Source organism: Plectropomus leopardus, chromosome 24 (genome assembly GCF_026936395.1).
Source record: "Plectropomus leopardus strain MGB_pleo_1.0 chromosome 24, ASM2693639v1, whole genome shotgun sequence".
NCBI classification, from domain to species: Eukaryota; Metazoa; Chordata; class Actinopteri; order Perciformes; family Serranidae; genus Plectropomus; species Plectropomus leopardus.
The window spans coordinates 6497367-6519030 of NC_142199.1; the positions used below are offsets into that span (position 1 = coordinate 6497367).

The 21664-nt window shown below is 39.5% G+C and overlaps 1 protein-coding gene across 2 annotated transcripts in view; it reads left to right on the forward strand.

The window, feature by feature from the left end:
- Window positions 1–21664, forward strand: part of LOC121962663 (semaphorin-5B-like) — a 45516-nt gene that overhangs the window by 5595 nt on the left and 18257 nt on the right. For both annotated transcript variants that reach the window (XM_042512908.2, XM_088074515.1), the window contains exons 4-5: window positions 10120–10164; window positions 20065–20253. In XM_042512908.2, coding sequence (XP_042368842.2) covers window positions 20109–20253 — 145 coding nt within the window. In that variant the 5' untranslated portion in view covers window positions 10120–10164; window positions 20065–20108. The remainder of the gene's footprint in view (window positions 1–10119; window positions 10165–20064; window positions 20254–21664) is intronic.

A 21664-nucleotide genomic window follows, 5' to 3' on the forward strand; every position in this document is an offset into this window, starting at 1 on the left:
TAACTATTATTGACATTTTACACTGAATCATGCATGATAAGTTAAAGATCTGCCATTTGTATGATAATGTGAAAATATTTGTTGATCCTGTAAAGCAAATGCAGTTATGAATAGTGATGATTTTGCCCTCAAGTTTAAAATGGCTTCATGTGCACATACAGATTACCTACATAGGTTTAAAATGATAACAATAATAGCAAAAAGTAACAGGCTGAGCAACTAACTTGTGGAGCCAAAACTATCTTATCCCATTTTTCATTTTGTTATGGTATTTCTCAATCACACATACAATAATAGTTTATCCAGGATGTATTCAACCTTTAATTTGAAAGTTTTACTCTGAGTGTGCTATTTATCAGTATCTGATTTTTCATATTTCCATACCTTCTTGACATTTTTGCTGAGGATAATGGTGTATGACGGTAGTTGTGTTGAAAAAAAAAACAAAGAACGAAAGCTGAGCTACTGCTGATCCTTGCAGCGAGTTTGTCATTGTGTAGCTTACAGTGCTATGTTTTTAGCCTGATTTAGACAAATCTTGCAAGGTAAAATACGCAATGCCCCCATAAAATAATGAATAGAAATAAACGCCCTTCTTACTGGATGACGCTTGATGCTGTTGCTGGTAAAGATACATCAGTGGGCTGAACGGAGGTGACTGAATAAAATCCTGTGGCGAATAAGCTGCTTATGTAGTTGGAAGAATTCATCCCAAGATAATGATATATGTTGCACTACTCCCAAACAGGGGCATAGGCATTTTTATTTTTTAAAAGTCCTGTAACATTATCCCCACGACTCCATCCATCTTTCTCAGTTTAACTGCTTGTTGTACCAGTAGGCTGACCTCTGTTGGCGCGTGATGTGCACGACAATACATCGCCTTGATGCAGCATCTCTGTATCAGTTTAATAGAAAGAGGAGTGTCTTTTTGACTGTATAGAAAATGTACCATTTTTTCTGTTAACACCCAAGTATACTGTAATACCTTAATACCACCCAAGCCTACTATTTACTTTGTTTAGTAATATAACTTTTTATATATATATTTGAGGGACCTATATGTGTATGACATATATCATACACAAACATGAAAAGGTGACAACTCTATAATAGCTGGGTTCATGACAACTTTGGGACTTGAAATGAAGGTTATTAATTTAAATTCTTCATATTTCCCTTTTTGTCAGCTTTGCTATTGTTCATGCCACAGTAAAAAAGTGGAAGCCAATGGATTTATGACAGTATTGGAATCTGAAATGCAGGTTATTACCTACTTAAGTCAACTTTAATCCATCATGTTTCTTTTTTGGAGTGGAAATCAGTGGCCGAGGAAGAAAAACAGATCCAGACACGTACAATTCTATGCTAACTTTTGAAAAGTAGTAAGCAAGCGGTCAAAAGTAGACAAAGACCAACCATGTAGTAAATATCATAGTATTTGTTAGGGTTGGGGGGATCAATACAGCATAGTATTGCAATTTTTTGTAGTTGCCGAGTATCAGATTTTCATCATGCAAATTGTTAATAATTGCAAATAAACATTAAACGTTTGGAAGCCTACAAAAATAATACAATCAAATGCCTTTTCAGTCCAGTTAAACATAGGTCCAAAAATGGCTATATATCGCTAAAAACATCTCACAAAACTCACCCTATTGTGAATCTAAAAATTGCAATAATTTTGTATTGTGACTTAAGTATCATGATAATATCGTATTGCGGTTATTCCCACCCCAAATATTTATCAAAAGTGTATGGTCACAGACATTACTGTACAGCAGATTTATTTTTTATTTTATTTTCCGCCACTTTTCAAACATCAGCTGCCTGGAAACAGAGCTGCTAAGACCCCTCACTACATGCAAGTGTTGGCTGCTAATATATAACCCCCTAAATGGAAATGGCATTAAATCATTAAACTGAACGCCGGAGTGTGTTACCCACAGACCTCCGCAGTTTCACATGAGGTCAGGCTGAAGTGGAAAAGGAGAGAAAGATGGATGAGGAGAGAATGAGTGAGTTTAGTGCTGAGGGGCTGATGGACAGGCGGCTGGGCGTTAAGGTTTTCTCCACTCACAGAGCCCAGAATTCAGAGTCAGAGATGATGTGTGTGTGAGAGTGTTTAACCTTTATTTATTCGGGGAAAATTGTTATGTGGTATTCCAGGAAAACTTAGCAGAAAGCCACAGTCATCCAACATCGGTGGATGAGAATTTGCCATTTAGCAACTTTATGGGACCATGATAGGAGTTGCTGTGGAGGAGAGCACACATTTAGGAATTCAACCCTTTGAAACCTGAGCAATTTGGCTTAATTTCTAAAAAAAAAAAAATCTATAAGGAAAGAAGACGATGAGAAACAAAAAAAAGAGAAATGACCAAAAAATGAGTAATAAATTTGTAAACAAAACAAAACAAAAAAACCCTGAAAATTAGTTACACCAACCAACAACAACAAAAAAAGGAAAAAAAATGTTATAAAAAAGATACAAGATCTGGAAAAAGTACATAAAAAAATGATAATTCTGCAACATAATTTTAAATAACTAATTATGATAATTATAAAACAGTTTTTCTCGAGCTTTTCCTGGTTTTCCGCAGACATTTTTCTCTAGCTTTTCAAAAATCATTTTCTGAAACTTCTCATTTCTTGCAATTCATGCAGCATTTCTTACCAAGTTGCTCATTGCCTTTTTCCCCATTTTTCTGAATGAAATGGCACCAGTTTGCTCAAGTTTCAAAGGTTCAAATACTTGTGAAAAGTGTCTTAAAGCAGCATAAAAAAGTGATGTCGCTCCAGTTTTCAAATGGTTATTCAACCAGCAACTTTTCAATCCCAAGCAAATGACAGTTTTTGAAAACCCTTGATCAAGAAATAGCTCAAAGGCTAACTGCTCCTAAAACCACAATCTCATTTTTACATTTCTATTTCTGCATGAGTAAATAAACAAGATAGGAAGTGTAAATAAAACACCTTTTTTTAAGCACTAAGTCGTGTTAACTTGATATCTTATATTTAGAATATTTCTCACATTAGCATTTTTCCTAGAACTCTCCGTTTAACCTGCGTATGATTTTTTAAGTGTCCTCACTGGGCTGCCTGTCTCACATCTAAGCTGCTCCTCTACTCTGTGTGTGTGTGTGTGTGTGTGTGTGTGTGTGTGTGTGTGTGTGTGTCTGTGTGTGTGTCCCGTAAGCACAGTTTTATTGCTCCAGTAGAAAGGTAAACCTCGGTGACTGCTGGGTTTTTAAAAAATCAACACAGCCAAGTTTGTTTAGAAAGGAGTGAGCCGAATGTTTGAAGCATTAAAAGTCAATATTTCTTTGTGACACACAGACCTGTTTCACAGTGGAGCGCTATGTTCTGGACAAGGCAGCCATTGAGGGCTGTGACGCGTGTGTGTGGGGGTGGCGGTGGGGGGTCAGGTGCTGGTTTTGGGGGTTAAGAGTTGTTGGGTAACCGCTGTAGGCCTGCTTTGCAGCTGGCCATGGATTAATGGAAATCAGTGGAGATTAACTAATATGCTTAAAGCATATAAAAACATACAGTAGGACCATAATAAGCTGTTCACTTTTAACCACGTCTCCTATAAATGAAGCTATTATGGAGTTAATGTAATTCCTTCCTCGATTACGTTCACCCACATGTCTTTTGTAATCCAGAAAGTGTGATATTGTAGCTCCAGCAGTGTATGAGTACAATACACATGATATTGAAAACAGGATTAGCATCCTATGTGTCACATGTGGTTAAGGTTGAGCTACTAAAGCCTACTCGGTTAAAGCTAGAATTAGGCATGGGCGGTATCACGGTATTTGGGTATTAAGAAACCCCGATGGCGTTATTTTAAATGCTGTCAGAATTATAGACCCTCATCTTTGTATCAACTTCATACTGGAGGATGTTTTGCTTGCAGTGCGCATCACGTACCCTGGAGGTAACGCCCAGGTCACGCTGCATGTGCGAGCAGTGTGTGTTTACACTGGCAGTGTTTGTTGTTACAGCGCTGCTGCAGAGCTGGATACTGTTATAACGACGGTAATTTCCACAATTCAACGCACATTCACCACTCAATTATGAAGCAGTACATGCTACTTCATCTTCAGCAACATGGTCCTGCAAATGTTTCACAGTAAAATGCCTTGTGTCAACAACTGAAGGGATTCTGCTGACAGAAACTCTGTCAGAGGGCTTTTATTTTGAAAAAGAAACAGAAAAGGTTGAGTGAAACAGATACTGTTGTATTTCTTCATGTCTGTGACAGATAGAAATTGAAATTGTAGTAAAAGGTTGCATGGAGGCAGTACAGTTATCTATTTTGGCTGAAATCTGGCTCCTCGAAGGAAACTTTTGTTGACATGGTTGAGGTTATCGTCACTTTATCGACAAAGACAATTTTGATCATGCCTGGCTGATAACTTTGAAAGCTTGTGATTAGGAGTGAAAACTCAGCAGAAATAGCCGTGGGGTTTTGAAGGTTAATAGGCAGATTCACTGATTTTTTTAATTATATTTTTCTGAGACTGAAATGATCGCTACTAAAGATATGCAATCAAATATGTACAACACAGATGGTACAAAAAATGCTCATAACAGCTACTTGATTTTGACCCAGTGTGCTTGGGGGTGGACGCACCACAAATAATTTGAGTTTTTCAAAATGCAGTCGCACTCAGAGGTCATCAGAGGTGGCTGAATGTGCTGTAAACTAGCAGTGATACATTTTCAGAAGGTGACATAGAAGTCACTCTCATATTCACTCGTTAAGTTGACAGCTTGGAGGCTGTCTTTTAGCTCCCCTGAAGTGTTCTCTGTAATGTTCAAACCTGACCATCTCTCAGTGATCACGGTTTGGGTTTTCGCTCAGCACCCCCCTGCGTCTCACTGTGCCTGTAATCATTCAGCCTCAGCGGTGACAGGAGGGCTGTAAAAACAGAGCCGGAGGAGGTCATTCTGAAGTTTGCACAGGAACGAGCCATTCATCGTCTCAGGGGGGTTTGGGACTCTGCTGTGGTGAGACGGAGGCTGAGAGAGATGAATGTCCTGCTCTGTAAAGGTTGGGGATGAGGCCGGGAAGTGTTATTTGTCTCTTCTGCTCCGCTGGGCACACGGGAAGCTAAACGATCCTGTCGTTTTTCACTGGATATGATTTATCGGTGCCATTAATTTCTGAATAGGAGGTCACCCCTTCTCCTCCTCAGATAGGCACATCAGTAGCCGTGCCTGACTGGTGTCGCTGTCAACAGTACGTAAACCTGTCACACTTCTGGCTTGTTGACACAGAGTGTGTCCATGCTAAGACAGTTAATTTGGAGACATCATGTGTGAAAAGGACATATGTCCACAGTAGTGTTGAAAGTTTGTTTGCACGAAGATCTCCATCCCCAACCAGCCTCACCTTATCACTTTCCAGAAGCTCTCTTTTCTATATCCATGCTATAAAGCCCAAGCTGTTATAAGATTTATTCACTCTGATGCCACTTTTGAAACTCTCAAACTGTGTGCAGTGGACAGAAGGTGAAAACAGAGAGTAAACTCATCTCTGTGGTGGCTCATTATTGGGTATACCTCCGATAATACATCCACAGTACACCTAGTATCTATGTAATAAACAGTCCAAACTAAAGGTTCACTTGTGCCTTGAGTTTAAATGAATTTATCACAGAAAATTAATTGATGCATCACATTTTGGGGTCAAATATAATCCAGAAAGTTCTGGTCTGTTAATGTGTATGCTAGGCTAATCCTGCATGCAAGATTTGATCTGTAAGGGATGGTTCGGGTCTTGTGTAGTGAGGTTGTATGAGGTACTTATCTGTAGTCAGAGTATTACCTACACAGTGTTACTTTTGTTACTTTTGAAATGTAATAGGTTACAGATCATTGGTGACCCTGTTGAGAATGTAATAAGTTATGTTACTGTTTAAATAACTTCATCAAAGTATTGTAACTTATTACCTTTGATAACTTTTCTAACAAGTGTTTTAAACTGGGCGATAAAGCTGAAAATGTCCAGAAATAGGCTATAACAAAAGAAGGAGTTTCTGCACAACAAAAGTTTGAAAAGAAACAAAATTAATCAGTGTGAATTCCTGACAACGTTAGATGGTAATACATCGTCAATCCTATTATTATTTCAACTAAAATTTAGCATCTGTCTGACGTAAGACTCCAACATCTTTCTGACGTCATATTGACGTCTGGTGCCAACTGGGTTGGAAATCAATGAGTACGCTTACAAGCACAAAATAGTCCTGTCACTGCCCTTGTTCAGAAAAAGAAAGTATTCCTACTCAGCAATTTACATGTCTAATGAAAATGAATATTCCATTAACACTCCTGTTTACATACAGCCTTGCATACTCTGAAAAACGTTTCTTAATATGTTGTTTATCATGTAAAAATATGGAAAACTAGAACAGCTAGAGCTGCTTGTTATTTTGCTTCTTTGTATCAAAATAGGATTTTTCAAAGATTTCTATCAGTGGCGTAATTTTTGGACAATGTGCAATCTCAGCCTCCCCTTTCCAAATCCTTCAATATCTTTAAAAGTAGGTGTGTTTCTACTTCTGACCAGCAGTGAGGGCTTTTCTGCATGCATCTCTACCCCAGCCTGCAAACTGTTAGTGAGTTTGTGTACAATGTATCCATGACAACGCACAGAGCTGACTGTAAAGAGACAGCAGGCCGTGTGTCGCAAACTGCAGTAAAACCCAAACTTAGGCGTATATTTTGAATTGGCTGTAAACATGCCCAGATAATGCCTTTAAAACCTTAATAATGCCAGGATATCCCACATGACTTAATTGGAAAATGCTAAATTTGGAAAATGGCCTAACTCAGAATATTTAAACAGAATATGCTGTTTATATGTGTCACATTAAATTCAGAATATTGTCATATTAGCAGTAATAGGGGGAAATTGGTGTGCATATAACCATGGCCATTTTCTGACAGAAAGGTAAAGTGGTGCAAATATTGTAAAAATAGTGTATACTTTAACTACATCTTAGCCACATGAAAAAAAAAAATCAGTACATTTTGCTGCTGTGTTGAATTACAGCCTGCTTCTCCAAACTGGGACGTGCTGAAAGACATCTACTGCAAGTTATTCACTGACTATGGATAAATGCCTCATACAACGTTGCTTCAAAAGATCCAAACTATCCCTTTCATAAGAGAGAATCTTCTTTTTCCTGTCTTTATTTCAGCCATAATCTCCACTACTCGCTGTGAATGCTGTAATACACAACTTCATCATGACTCCAAATGCACTGGCATGCTAAAGTAAATATGACAAATGCATCTAAAACCAAAAAAAACTCTCAGGCACGAGGAGAGAAGTGCAATTTTAGTGCTGAATTTGATCGACCTCAAAGACCCAAAGAATCTCAGTCAACACATACAGCGTGTGGCCCCTTTTTGTCATTGATGGGTCACATTGAATCAAATTTACCAGTAAACAGTGCTGCTCTTTCTGCTGGCCATCAGGTGACTCTGGAGGCCAAACTGGGTTTCTTTGTTTAGACAAACATAATGTTTGTCTGAGCTAATGGCATTTGCTGTTGACTCTGCCTCCTCATTCATTTGCACGTTGATGATACTGCAGCTGCGCTCGACCAACACTGAGGCTCGTTTTGTATCCAATTGACCTCAGATCACTTTATGGACGCTGATTTAGATGCAGATAGTTAGTTTAAAGAAGTTAGCCAACAGCTTTCAGCAGCTCAGTAACTCAGTGCATTTAAAATGTTATAAGAGATTTAAGGCTCTGCTTTGTACCAAAAGAAACTGTGCACAAAGTTCATTTTTGTATGAAATCACACATAGATCCATGAAGAAAATATGTTCAAGTATCTATTTTTGAAATAATGAAATACAGAAATTTTGAGTTGAAACTTTAATGTACACATGATATCCAGTGTAAATATGCTTCAGTGAAACAAAGCAATAATTTTTGGGAAAGTCTTCAATAGCAAAGTCACATTAACGTTGAAATAATTTGTCATTGTATATTGAATGTTGACTGCACACTGTAACATCTATTGAAGAATGATACCATCCACATAAGATCTGTTCCCGAAGGGCCTCGTTTTCACTGTGCAATTTTGTCTGCGATTAGGTACAATCTTCGGGGAAAATGAAAGCTCAAATTAAACCACAAAGGAAGTGAGTCAGTCAGTGGGTCCCGATCAGGCAGATTGCGTGTATGCAGCCTGAGGCAGCTTTTTGTAATAGTTTTTCTGCTCGATGCACCTTGTGTTTTTGCAGGAGCGCTGTGAGCACTTGGAGTTTAAAAAACTTTAACTCAGAGGGGAAAAAGTGTCCTACGTCATTGGTGTGTTTTTCCTCACTGTCCAGTCACATGAATTGAGTGGCCGGCCCTCTTTACTGCATTTTAACATTTTACGAACCATAATTAGGCCAGACGACTGTCTAACTGCCCCAAAGCAGCCTGTTGTCATTCCAAAGTCGTCAAATACCGCCGCTTTTGAAGTGCCCTGGCGTAAGATCTTGACGCCAAAAGCTAACCTTAGTACCCGCATGATATGCTGCTGGACAACGTCAGCGTAGAACGCGGCTGAACAGAATCGTTTTCTGTGTTATTAAATGTCGCCAGAGGACCGTATAGTACCTGCTGCAGCAGCAGGTGAGAACGTGGCTGGATGGAACCTGTCGCATGGTGCGAACAAACCCAGGACTCTCATGTGGGAGTCTGATGTTCACTTTCTATTTGAATTTCATGTTTTCTCAACACCTTTCTATGTTCTATGCTCTTTTTTGGGTAATTCTAACCATCTGCACCAGCATGTGAGTTTGTCCCGCTCATCCCGTAGTTGTATACGACCTGTGCGCTCTAGAGATATCCTCCAGTAACGCATCGCGTGTAGGCAAGCATATATACAAAAGCGCTCATGTTGCAGCTGGATAGCAAGTATGTCTCCAGCCTTACTGTGCACCAGTGAACATTAAGACAAACCATCAGAAAACATTTCTGTTAAGAGCTCAATGGCTAAAAAAAACCAATCTTACCACATATAACAAGTTTGTTTCGACCTCACTCCCTCTTAACTTTAGCTGTTTGTTTACATTCATCCCCATCCGTTTGTCTTCTCCTGCATTGTGCTGAACAGCCAATCAGAGCATTTTCTTTCACCAACGGGCTCCACAGCCATCACTACCAATTCAACATCCTGAATCGGCAGAAAAAAAATGTGTGAGAATCGATGAGGGCCAACAGTGCAGGACACACCACCTAACTTCCCACAAATGTAATATGAAAGAGAAAAATGATCTTTGGGTCATTGTTGTTTGCTTATGTACTGATACACCTACCAATGGGTTTGAGTCATCTCTTTGGAAAAAATCAGGGGTTTGGGCAGAGCGGGTCAAAATGTGTCAAAGCAGCACTTACGTTGGGCCGATGGCAACGGCCCGCGGCCCAACGTAGGCGAACAGCTGACTGTCTGCTTGGTGTGTCACGGCCTTAAGAGTTTGAAATCTTGTGAGGTTGCAGCAGTTGTTGAATTCAGTGAAGACCTTTGATTGGTTGTTGGAGTTTTATTGAATTCTTGAATGTTTCTGTATCCTTTTTCTTTTCTCTCTGTCTCCGTATATGTACCAAATATGCATTTGCTTCCTATTTGATTCTGTTTTTGTGCATGTTTTTTGCGTGTGAAGCACATTGAGCTTACATTGTATGAAATGTGCTATATAAAGACATTTCATTACTGAAATTACTGGACTTGACCCTTTTTTTCTTTTGGCATTCTGGAACAGTTTCTACAAGGATGTTTTTACTAGTTGTTTTGGCTGTTTATGACTGTAATCTCACCCAATTTATTGTTATTTTTTATCCAAAATCTAAATCTGGATCTCTCAAGGATAACAACGCAGACACACACTCACACAGGGCAGACATCCCTCTCTATTCAGAGTTAAGTTTGCTCTGCACAAACAGGAATGCTTTGCTCCCCCTCAGCCTCCCCCATCACACACACACACCCCTTCACTCCCCCCCTCCACCTCCCTACACACACTCTGGTCAGTGTGCCACTGTGTGCCGATGTGTAACAAGTTCTCATACCTCTTTTCTTTCTCTCTCACCATGTGAAGGGTCTGTGCCAGCCGTTTGCCTCCCGGATCTGTTTGGTGATGAAAGTAAGTTTATTTTCATGTGCATATATCTGTGTGTTTAGTGTGTGTGCGTGTGTGTGTTGGCTGGCTGTTTCAGGGCAATTACTTATTCTTTTGTGTTTTGTCCTTTCTGTCTTTGTGTCTAAGTCGCCCACTTTTTGTGGCTGTTTTTCTGCCTGTTTTTCTATTTCCCCTCTGAATTTCTTCTTAGCGATCTATAACATGACCCCCGACCTCTCCCTTCCTCCGCCCGTTTTATCCCACCCTCAGCGTGTATCGCTGTGTGTCTGCCTGCGCAGACTACATGTTGCACAGACAGACATGTGTTCACATTGGAGGGAGGGGGGGTTCAGGTAATGTGTAGTGGATATTTCCTTTGTTCTGTCTGAGTGCTGAAATTGGCTTGGGGCTGGTTTTGGAGAGAAAAGCAGAGGGGAGAGAAGAGGAAAAGCCTGGATCAATAGCCTCAGTCTGGATTCTAAAATTATGTCTGAATGGGTGTAATTTTTTTTGGAGCCTGCCTGTTCAATAGATACATAAGAGCCACATGTTGCACTGATTGTAACCTCTGATACTGATGGATATTTTTGACTAGAAGCAGCACCTGGCAATTTTTGGGTAAAAAATTGCAATTATTTTCTCCTTTTCCCCCAAAATAATTGCTGGCACCTCTCATAGATGACTAATAGAAAGGTAGACAAACAAATATTTAATTTGTTATTCTTTTTTTATGATATTTTTTATGAATATTGAGGTATGAGTCATGAATGAAAAATACTAGTCATATCTGGCATCACAATAATCTCCACATGTGCTTGTCTGCAATAAGGACTACAATTTACAAGGTCCTTCTCCATGACAACAGCATCACTTAATTATATGCAATGGATTAATCAGTCAAACACCAATACTGTTAGTCACACAAGAGTATCAAAGATAAACACAGCTGGCGTGATAGCAGTAGATCGATTTATTTTCTGCACTTTTTGCACTGGGCAGCACAACAAAAAGCATCCACTCAAAGGTACATTTAAGTAATAAATACGAGGAGAGCTTTGGCTCACAAACTAATCATCATACTGAGATAATACAACCCAAAGCAATAATTTGTATTCTGCAGCTCACGGTTATTAGATACACTTAAAAATGGTGCCTTGAATATTTTTCTCTTTCATTTACAAGGCATCCTCAAGGGGTGGACAGTATTGTGTAAACACTGTTAAAAATCCAATTAAGTTAAATACAATAGCTATGAATCATATTACCTTTGTGAAGCTTATTATGGTACTCTATTTTAAAGACTGTTAAAGGTTGAATTTATCCTCTTTGGTAGCAGTCTTGTGTTTGCACCAGCCTTTTCTGGAGCTTTGAACCTCATCTCATGGCTGTCCTCAGTGGAAATTACCTGTTTACACTTCTCTCTATATGTATGCATCTTCTCATTATGCATATACATTTACTACAGTCATCGACTGACAGTCGACCCGCTCTGCCCAAACCAATGATATTTTCTAATGAGATGTCTCAAACACATTGGTAGGCATATAAGTAAATAGGCAAACAACACTGACCCAAAGATCATTTTCTCTTTCATATTACATTTGTGGGAAGTTTTTACAGTGAATGTAATAGCTATTGCAAATGTAGTAGCTAGAGAAATATGTATTATGTTTGTAGTAGCAACTGCTATTACGTTTGTTGGAAATGTATTACATTTGTGGGTTTATTACATTAAAAACTGCAGATTTGTATATGTTTCTGGGCTGTTATAATGTTGGCAGGTGTAAAAGGCCTTGAAGAAATTTCTTCAAATTTGGCACAAGTGTTCTCATGAATTCAAGGATGATTAGAATTTGGTTGGCAAGGGTCAAAAGTCAAGGTCACTGTGACCTCATGAAGCACATTCATATGCAAATTATGACAGAAACTCACACAAATGTCTAGCAGGACATTATAATGAAGTGATCATATTTAAACTTCACTGTGACATCATGATGTTCTGCAAAAAACATTTTCTGGCCTTTTCTCAAGGTTATTACTGAAGGACAGAAGGGGTGACATTTGGTCAGATACTGAACTGGTGACTCTAATCTTAAACTTTGTGACTCAGAGGAAAGATGTGTGAGAAGCGTCCATGTTTTCACAGACATGGACGTGAACTGTGTGCAATCTGACATACAACTGCAAAGCAGCAAGTCCAGTTTATATTTTAGCCATAAATTTTGACATGCACTATTTATGTCTAAGATTCAGATTTAACTTTTACTTGTGTGATTTAAAAACAAAAGATATTTCATGGTTGGAGGGAAGCCTCAGGCTCTAAGATTTTCATTGCCAATGACTGCTTCTCTCCACTTGTTGCACACATGTTGAGAATAATGAGCTTGGACTTGGATAGAGTTGGCTCAGTTCTTAAACATAGAACATCAATAGTGTGATAACAGATGTTTGTATTGCACTGTGTATATTCTGGAGAAAGGTGCCGTCTTTAATACTACTTGTCATACTGTGGGTGTGAATTCAGTTGTATTATACCTGTTTTAGGCTGCAGTTTTTAGTGGGATTGTGGTGCAAGTGATGTTTGCACTTTATGTGGCTCTTAGTCAAACCTTTTGCATGAATTTATCTTTTTGACCTGCACTGGTGCTTTTGTGCAGAGATAGTGGATGAACTTGGTAAATATTCATCTCTTATTAACCTATTAATACAAACATGTGTCAAGGGGATTTGTAACAGGGCTGCTGGATATGCAAAAAGATCATAATGATTATGTGATTTTTGCTAAGGTTTCTACTAAAAAAGCATCTGAAATATGATTTTTAAGCCGAAGCATCTCCAATGCACCACAATACTTCACTCATAATGCTATTTTGTGACACATCTAACCTTCATGTAAAAATTACAGCTCCTGCAATTTGGATAATGTACTTGGTCATAGTGTGATTTCCATAATATTTTGATTAATTGATTGTGCAGCCCTAATGTACGGCCCATGCGTAGTGCCTTATTTATAGCTTACAACAACTGTTCATTTAAGATGTAAGTGAAAACATCCTTTCACTCTACATAATCATAACAGGGTTCCCATTGTCACTGAATTCCTGGAAAACTTATGAAATCTGAAATACTGTGTTCCAGGCTTAGAAATGCTTTTGAATTAACAGACAATTTGGGAAAAGTTTTGAATATACACTGTTTTGGTTATCATTTTCATTATGTCCATAAAATTCCCAAACATGTCCAACATCGCTCAAAAATACATTGTATTTAACATCTAGTGCTGCACTGTGTGACCGTGGACTGAACTGGTGGTGTTTTATCCCCAAAAGTGCCTGGGAAGTGCTTGTTCGTAGGCGTACTCATTTTCAACTATTCAAATAAAGACATGGAAATGGGATAAAATATTTTGGAAAAATTCTGGAAAAGTTTTGAAAACTCATTGATAAAAGATGTGAGAGCCTGTTCAAATAAAAGTGAACATTTAAACATTTGCTAAAGGCATTTAAACAAAGTTTTATGTTGGAGTTTGTTATATTCCAAATTTTAAGTATTCACAGAAATATTTTTATTTTTATTGTAAATGCATATCGGCCCAAAATATCTGTTATTGGTCTCATTGACTACTAATAATCGGTTTCCGTATCGTATCGGTAAAACCAGTATCAGTGGACCATTACTATTTTGAGTGTGTCTGCTGTCGGTGCGGGCAGGTATTGTAAGGAATGGTTGGGTTGACATTTTTGGTCGTGTCTAATGACTTTCACTTGTTAGTAGAGCATTTTCAGTGAATGTAGAAGTTATACATTTAGTGATACGCCCTAATTGTGTCTCGTGAAATGGAGTCCACAATGAGATAACCGTGTGAGGCGGAGAGGAGTGAGTGGAGATAGGAGGAGAGGGATCGGTGCAGCTGTGTGCCTCTTTAGGATTCCTGCTCTCTACCTCCTCTCGCCGGGGCCAAACCGGCATCATTAGGTTTGGCAAATTACCCAGGCGGCCATTGTGGCGCAGCCATGGCACGTTAGTGTGTCTTTTTAACTGTGGCTAAACTCAGTCTATTCACTTGTAAAAGAGAGCAGCCATTGGCAGATAGTTGGCAGGTTGCACAGAGAGGCCATTCACCCCGGTAGGAAGGAGCTGAGAACACTGCCTCGGAAATGGTCCTCTCTGAATATTTTGATGGAGAGACTTTGGATGCCCTCTCAGTGTCCGTTTGCTCCAACCGAACTGACTATTGATAAATGATATTATTACTTTATAGGTGAGGGCTGCTGTCGGGTAGGAGCTGATAACAGGGAGATTTTTAGGAATTTGTTGTTGTTTTGTGAGAGCTTTTTATTTAAGGAGGAATCTGGAATCAGGTTGTTCGGTGTAAGGTGGAGGTGATGGATTCACTGTTTCTTTTAATGATATTTGGATGAAGTTCAAGTACAAGAGGGTTTAGACAAGAGGCTCATATACAAAGGTCAAACGCTGCACTCTCTCCTTTTGTCTTAAATGCCACGGAGGAACAAGTTTCACAGCCTTGAATGAGCAAATAATTACTTGTAATTAATTTCCCTGTCATATATCACCTCCGTAAAGAGGATTTGTCAGGATTTTAATGAAGCACACTTAACATGTGCACCCAGTGTCTCAGCATGCTCATTTTGTCGCCTGTGTAATCCTGGTGGAGGTGTTATTAGGCATTTTCAAGGTCTTTTGTCGTCTGATCACGACACATAACTCCCTATAATAGTGGTTTTGTAAGAAACGACTGAAGAGGTTTTGCTCATCCTGACAGAAAAAGAAATAGCACCTTCACAGTGTCAGTGCGGCTGCCCCTGTTGGCGCATTCAAACTTAGTGAGCTTAGTGGTCACATGGCCGTTAAAAAAAAGAGATTCACCCATGCTTTACTCTTCACTCCATCGAATCAACTCATTCATATATAAGCAGAGAAGGTATCCAAGTGACACACACCATGGGAGGGCCATCCCTTTGGCTCCTGAAAAGACTCAAATGTTCTTCTGTTTGTCTGAAGACAAAGCCAAGAGCGCTTGAAAAGAAAGTTCTTGAAATAAAGAAGGGAGGCTCACAAAAAACATTCACATCTCATGTTACTTTAATTCTTTTAACTTTAAATTTTAAGATCAGTTTCTTTCTCCAAACTTGAAAGTCCAATAATTGGCAAAACGTTGTCTTCTGGGAGAAAAATGAGGAGTTACACAAAAACCTCTGCAGTGTGTAAACTTTGTACAACTGTGATGAAGTGCTGCGGGAACACTGCTACACAGTCCAAACACTTGTTAATGTGTCACTGCAGTTTCACTGGAGACTCTGGAGGCTGCAGCTAGCTCTGCTAACCTTTGTGGCTTTTTTTTTTTTTTTTTACTTTTTTTTCACCAGTCTTCTCTGGCTTTTTTTTCTCAAGATTTAGTGGATTATTTCACATCTCAGGCCTTGAAAAGTACTTGAATAAATCAGTCAGAGAAAGAAAAATCATCCTTTGGTTGAGGGGGCAGAATTTGTATGCAACAAGAGGTCAAAATTTGGGATGCACGACATTGGAGAATAGCATTTGATTGATTATGCATATATAATTTAACCTTTTCACCATACAGGGTTTGTGTGTTTTCTAACTGCAACAAATCACATGCTGGTGATAAAAGTCAAAGTGAAATAAGAGGTGAAGGTAAACTATCTATATATAGGCATAGGTTTTAAACAAGTAGTTAGCAGTGAGCTGTTTTTGTTAGAGTCTCCAGAAGTGATGGATAACAGACTATTCTGCAGAATAAGGACACATTTAATGACCGAAAGACCATTTATAATCATCACTTTGGTCAACTTAACTTATTTTACTTATTTTTAGTGCTTTAGTGAGTCGATTCTACCACATTCAGAAGATCTGTAGTCTCATGAGGATTGTAGCAATTACTGCAGTTGTGTCTTTTCCCAAAATCTAATTTAGGAGTGGATGCATATTGCAGTATGCATGCAATTGTTTGCAAAGTAATTATAGTATTATTATGGTGTTATGACTGGAAGAAAAATGAACTTCTCGACATGTTTAGGGTGGAGCACACTGGCTAGTGTAGATCTGACAGTTTCAGCTTCTTAGTTTATGCAGAGTCTGTGAAGCTTCATGTGATGTTTGAGTGAGCTCTCAGTCTCACACAGGGATGAGAGGCAGAGTATATACCCATTATTTAACCAGGATGGTCCCATTGAGATCAGAGACTTTTTTTACAAGAGAGACCTGGCCAAGAGTCACAAGTGATTGAGGAAAAACAGAGCTGCAATCGATGCTTACAGAAAGAGTATACACCTTTCGTATTTTCCTTAATGATACAGTAAAATCAAGTCTTAAACCTTATGCGAGGTGGCTGTCGGAGGGTTAAAACCTTGGCAGTGCTCCTGTCCGTGTGGAGGTCACATGTTGGCTCCGTGTTCCTGTGGTTTTCCTCCCACAGTCGAAACACATACAGGTCACATGAATCAAACACTCTGTATTTCTAATCTCCTCACAGGTTGTTAAGGCTTTATGGTGTTTTTCCAACACGGGCAGCGACATGAATGAATGAATGTTCTGACGCGCTCATGGCTCCAGGAAAACAGACTCAAATTTTTTACCTGCCTTTACTTCCTAGTTTTTGGTCAAAAGCTGATTTCCTCCTAAATCTTAAATCGTTTCTATGTATCTGCTGGTTTGAAATAACATAAATTTCATTGACTACTTTTGAACACTTAATCAGCGTTGTGTGAACCTGTTTGGCAAGGGTTTAAATGTAAGGGATGTTCATCGATATGTAAAAGTCCAGCACTCCAGTTTGAAAATGACACATATTTACGTTTTCTTTACAAGTGACCTCTTGTGGTCATTTTCGTAATGTCTGTCCTCTCATAAGTAAAGAAGAAGTACCGTGATATTTTTAAAGTGCTGCAAAACCTCTCAGGAAGAAGTTCAGGGTGGTTTGTTGTATACACAAGGTCTCAAATGTCTGACTTTTTGACAGTCGAGTGCTGTGAGCATGCCGTCTCCTACCTCAGTCAGTGTGGTTTGTTTTAGCCATAACTTCAACGATGATTTTTCTCCAACCTGAACAAAGTAATTTTAATCGAATAAACTGAACTGTAGCAGAGGTGGCATATCTGAAAATGCTCATGTAGATCATTTGAAGGCCTTGACAAATTACTTCTTTATTTAGGTATGGAGACTTGTTAATCTAAGCACGCAGTTTTCCTCTTTAACTAAGGCCGACCACAGAGTGAGAATCTGCGTCCGCACATTTTCTCCTGCCCCTGAAGAATCTGACTGACATCTGCTGCTGCTCCCCCTCACTGTACTGAATAGACAAGTCCCAGAACACTAGGCCTCTTACTGGCCTGCCTTTGCGCGGTGAGAGGAACATGGCCACATAACAAAAGCGAGGCCAGCGGTGAAGGCTCTGCTCCTGTCGCTTCATTAAGCAGCAATGTCAGACCCAGCAGGTTGAAAAACCTCTGCCTCTACACACATTCAGTGCTCCCGGTGAGCCGTAGACAGGCACACATTCAGGCCTCCATTCTGCAGAGCACGTAGCAGCTGCAGTGAAACTAGTTTAAGGGTTAAAGGAGAGTGGGAGAAGCTTAACAAATTTGCTGAACTGTTGCTCAAAGGAACAGATTTTTTTGCAATAAATGTGAAACTTAACACTAAGTAAATGGTTGGTTGTTTTACAATTTTAAACAAATTTGTTTTTCAGTTTGATAATGAAAGGTGCAAACTAGTCCATCTTATTGGTGGCTATGGACTTGACTGCTGTCAGTGCAATTTGCTTTCATGGTTTAGTTTTGACTGACAGCTTCTTTCAGCTGTTCTGATTGACATTTTGGCTGCCTGTCGGGATTAAAAAAGCACAGAAACAGGATTCAGAGACTGATGAGTTATGGTAGAAGCTGCTATAAACATCACTCCTCATACTTCCATGCGTCCTTCATGTTGGTATAGATGCAGCCAAGAAATGGACTAGAGGGCGAAGTCAACGCACAGTAAGGAGTGAGGGGACGGTGCAAGAGCTCGTAGTAATGATCCTTTTTACAGTGGCAGGATTGCAGACGGCGGCGGTCTGTGAGTCCATGAAATACATTGCGACAAGTGGACGGAGAATTCTTTTTACTATGTTATAGTTTGTTCAGCCATGTTAAAATATCTTTGTCATCTCCTGCGTTTGTATCAAGCTTTAACAAAGCTAATGTGCCCCCACAACCTCAGGGGATATTGTTCCTTTTTTTCAATATCTGAAAGCTGTCAGAAAACATGTATAAATACAGACGAAAGAATGCAGAGTACAAACAAAGGGGTCGTTTGTGTCCCTATACATATCTCACCTTGAACATAAATGAGCCACAAAGCAGAGACGAGGAGTGGGCCACAGAGGTGTGATCTTCTTTCTCACTCCACAGCACCTAGATTTGTTTTCTAAACTTGTAGTCTTCAGCCCCAACCAACGCTGACTCAAGTGACATCACTTGAAGTAATAATTACGGCCCAAGCACGAGGCGTACAATGACCCTCTTGGAATGCAAGGAATTATTGTTTTTCTGCCAAATGAATCACATTTTTGGAGGTCTAAACATGCTCAAAGCTCGGCCAGGCCGGACGTGGTACCCACGTACATATATTTTCCAAAATAAGGTCTTATAATGGACACGGGAATGAGGGACTTCTCCTCTCTGTGCAGTAAGACTTCGATTCAGACTTTGATGTGTAAAACTGTTGGAGTTCCCCTTAAAACTTAAAAGAATAATTTCTCTTTCATTCATATGCTGATTTTAACTGCTTTCATGTCTCACACTTCAGCTGATACTTCAAACCCTTCCCCTGCTTTAAAGGCATTTTCACTTACCTGCTGACTTCAAAATTCTTTTGAAAATGTAACTTTTTCTAATTCATGGTTAAATTCATGATCAGAAGTCTTCCCAAAGATTTTTTTCTATAAGGTTTCAAAATGTAAAAGTTAGTTTCTTTAGTTTTCCACAACTTCATTACACATGCATATTGCAATGATTTCCTTCCCCTCAACAAAGACGAGGCTGGAATCGGGAGTTTCATCTATCAAATACTAAAAATAAAGCTGTAAAATGTAAATGTTATGCTGTGACAGTAAAGTTGGCGTCGTCCTTTTCACCTGGATGTCCGTGTGTTCACACAGCAGCAAGAGAAGAGCTCCATTTGTCAGCTGTAGTTCACTTGTTGATATTTAGCATCACTCAGGGAACTTGTCAGTTTGCTTTGCCAGCTCTTCATAACATGTTTCACATCATGACCAACTGTTGGACAGTGAGTCCTACAAGTCCACAAATGTCCACAGGTGCTGACACAGGTGTGTACAGAGCATATAGCCTAAATTATCTGCTAGTTTTTAGCAGTATTGCGCTATTTTGCAGCGTTCTTTGGGCCTTTGCTGTGACCCCCAGGCTCCGGTCATCATCAGATAATCATCTTTGAGCAGATTTGATATACACAAATTAATTTTGATGCTGACACAAAGACCCCTCAAGTGTCTCTCAGTTCAGAGTTCACACCCCGTTTGGCTCTGCGCCCGGGCTCGTCCCTGAAAAGCTCCCCTTCGTCATAAAGATCTCTGTTGATGGCACCCACGGTCTGAGAGTCGGCATTAGAGAGATTGGCGGCTTTGGCCTTTTGAGGTGAATTAGCCATGGCCGAGTCCTGCTGACACTGCGGGGCTGGACACCCAAAGCAGACAGACAGAGCCAGCAGAGGGACCGCTGGGCTGGCAAAACTAATTTAAATGGATAGACAGGCGGACAGGGAGAAAGGAAGGGTGTGCAGAAGTTTAAAGTGCTGTTACAGATGTTTATATTTTATATTTTAGTCATTTGTTTTCGTCCTTGTTTGATTCTGTGCTAAAACTGATAGACTTCTCCTCTGTTCCCATAGAAGTTTCCCGAGGACCTGATAGAAGACTGGATGTGGTTGTAACTATGGTAACGTCAGGGTGGGGGGCGTGGGCCCTCTCCCCCTGTGGCCTCGTGCTGGTCATCTGTTCGTCTGTGTGTCTGTCCCAGCAGCCTGACATCAAACCAGCAGACTGTAGCAGAAAGGAGCATCCTGTTGTCTCTTACCAAGGTGAGTGCATCAATGTCACTCTGTTTTTCCTTTAGTTACACAGAGACATGTCCACCTTTGTCCTCAACTACTGGTCGCTATCCTCGTCTAAAGCACCATTGTAGCAGCAACTATAAACTAGCTGATTCATGCTTTGTAGGTCTGAAAGCTGATTTATAACATTTCGCCCAATTTTAGTGGCAACATAATTTGAAATAGCTTGTTAAACAGTAAATCCACATTTGGAAAATAGCACTGATCCAGTTTATATCTGATTTATTAAATCTCAGACTTTTATTGTTTGAAAATAAAATTGAGCTCACAAAAACTTATTGACAACCTTCATTGTTTCATGCAGTTAAATTTAGCGTTTACACATATAAAAAATACTAGTACATCTAATCAGTCAGCATGAATATAAACTGTTATAGCCGATGAAAAAGAGAATCTAATTTCAGTGCCACCACAGCTGTTAATAGAGTTTGATATTTGACAGACTCCTGTAGGAGAGAGTCTCTCATTTCCCTCCACCTCCTGCAGTTCTGCAATTCTTGCAGGTCAAATATTTGCTAATGTGTGTTAGGAAGAGGTTTAAAGTTTTACGACAAACTGCCACTTTGGTGACATGTAAAATATCTATGCTTCTTTATAGCTGCCTCTCAAAATCACTGTTGTTTTTTGTGATCTAATTTTTATTGAGGTTTTTACAAGAACTGGAAGGGATCATTACAAAAGCCAAAGTGGGATGCAGTCAACAAAGGACATTGTGGTGTAAAGTTCACCTGTACGTTCCCTTCCTCTCCACCTGCAACCCCCCCACCACACCTAAAAACCTACCTTTTTCTTTTAAAAGCTGAATCCCAGAAATAAAAATTAGTAATGGAACAAAGCTAATTTCGACAGAATCGACAGAAATAGCGGACAGTATACATAAGTTGTATGTATACATGGAAAAGATGTAATATATATGTTCAGTAATCAAACTGATCGACATGTTTAGAGCACAGTTCAAATTAGAAATCACTGTTGTCAGAGTGATGGCTTGTATTCATGTTGTCGCCATCTTTCATTGCTGTTCAACTTTAATCAGAGATGATAAAAGTGCTGCAGTGTTTAAAGCTGTCAGGTGGCATTAATCTAGATTAATCTTGTGCGTGACGTCTCGCACATGAGAGTTATAGGTGTTGAAATTTTGGATCTGTGCTTGGCCATTTAAACAGGTCTATATGAGTTGAATACATTTTTTGGATGTCTACAGTCTGGCCTCATTAAATGTTTTTCTTCAACTGTCCAACAACTGTGAAAGGCTCTGTGATGATATTATTTTGACAGGATGTCAGCTCCCATTCAGCTCAAAGTGTTCGACTGGCAAACCGTGCTGTTATTGTTTTGGTTACATTTGTCCCACAAGCCAGACCGTCCAATAAAAAGA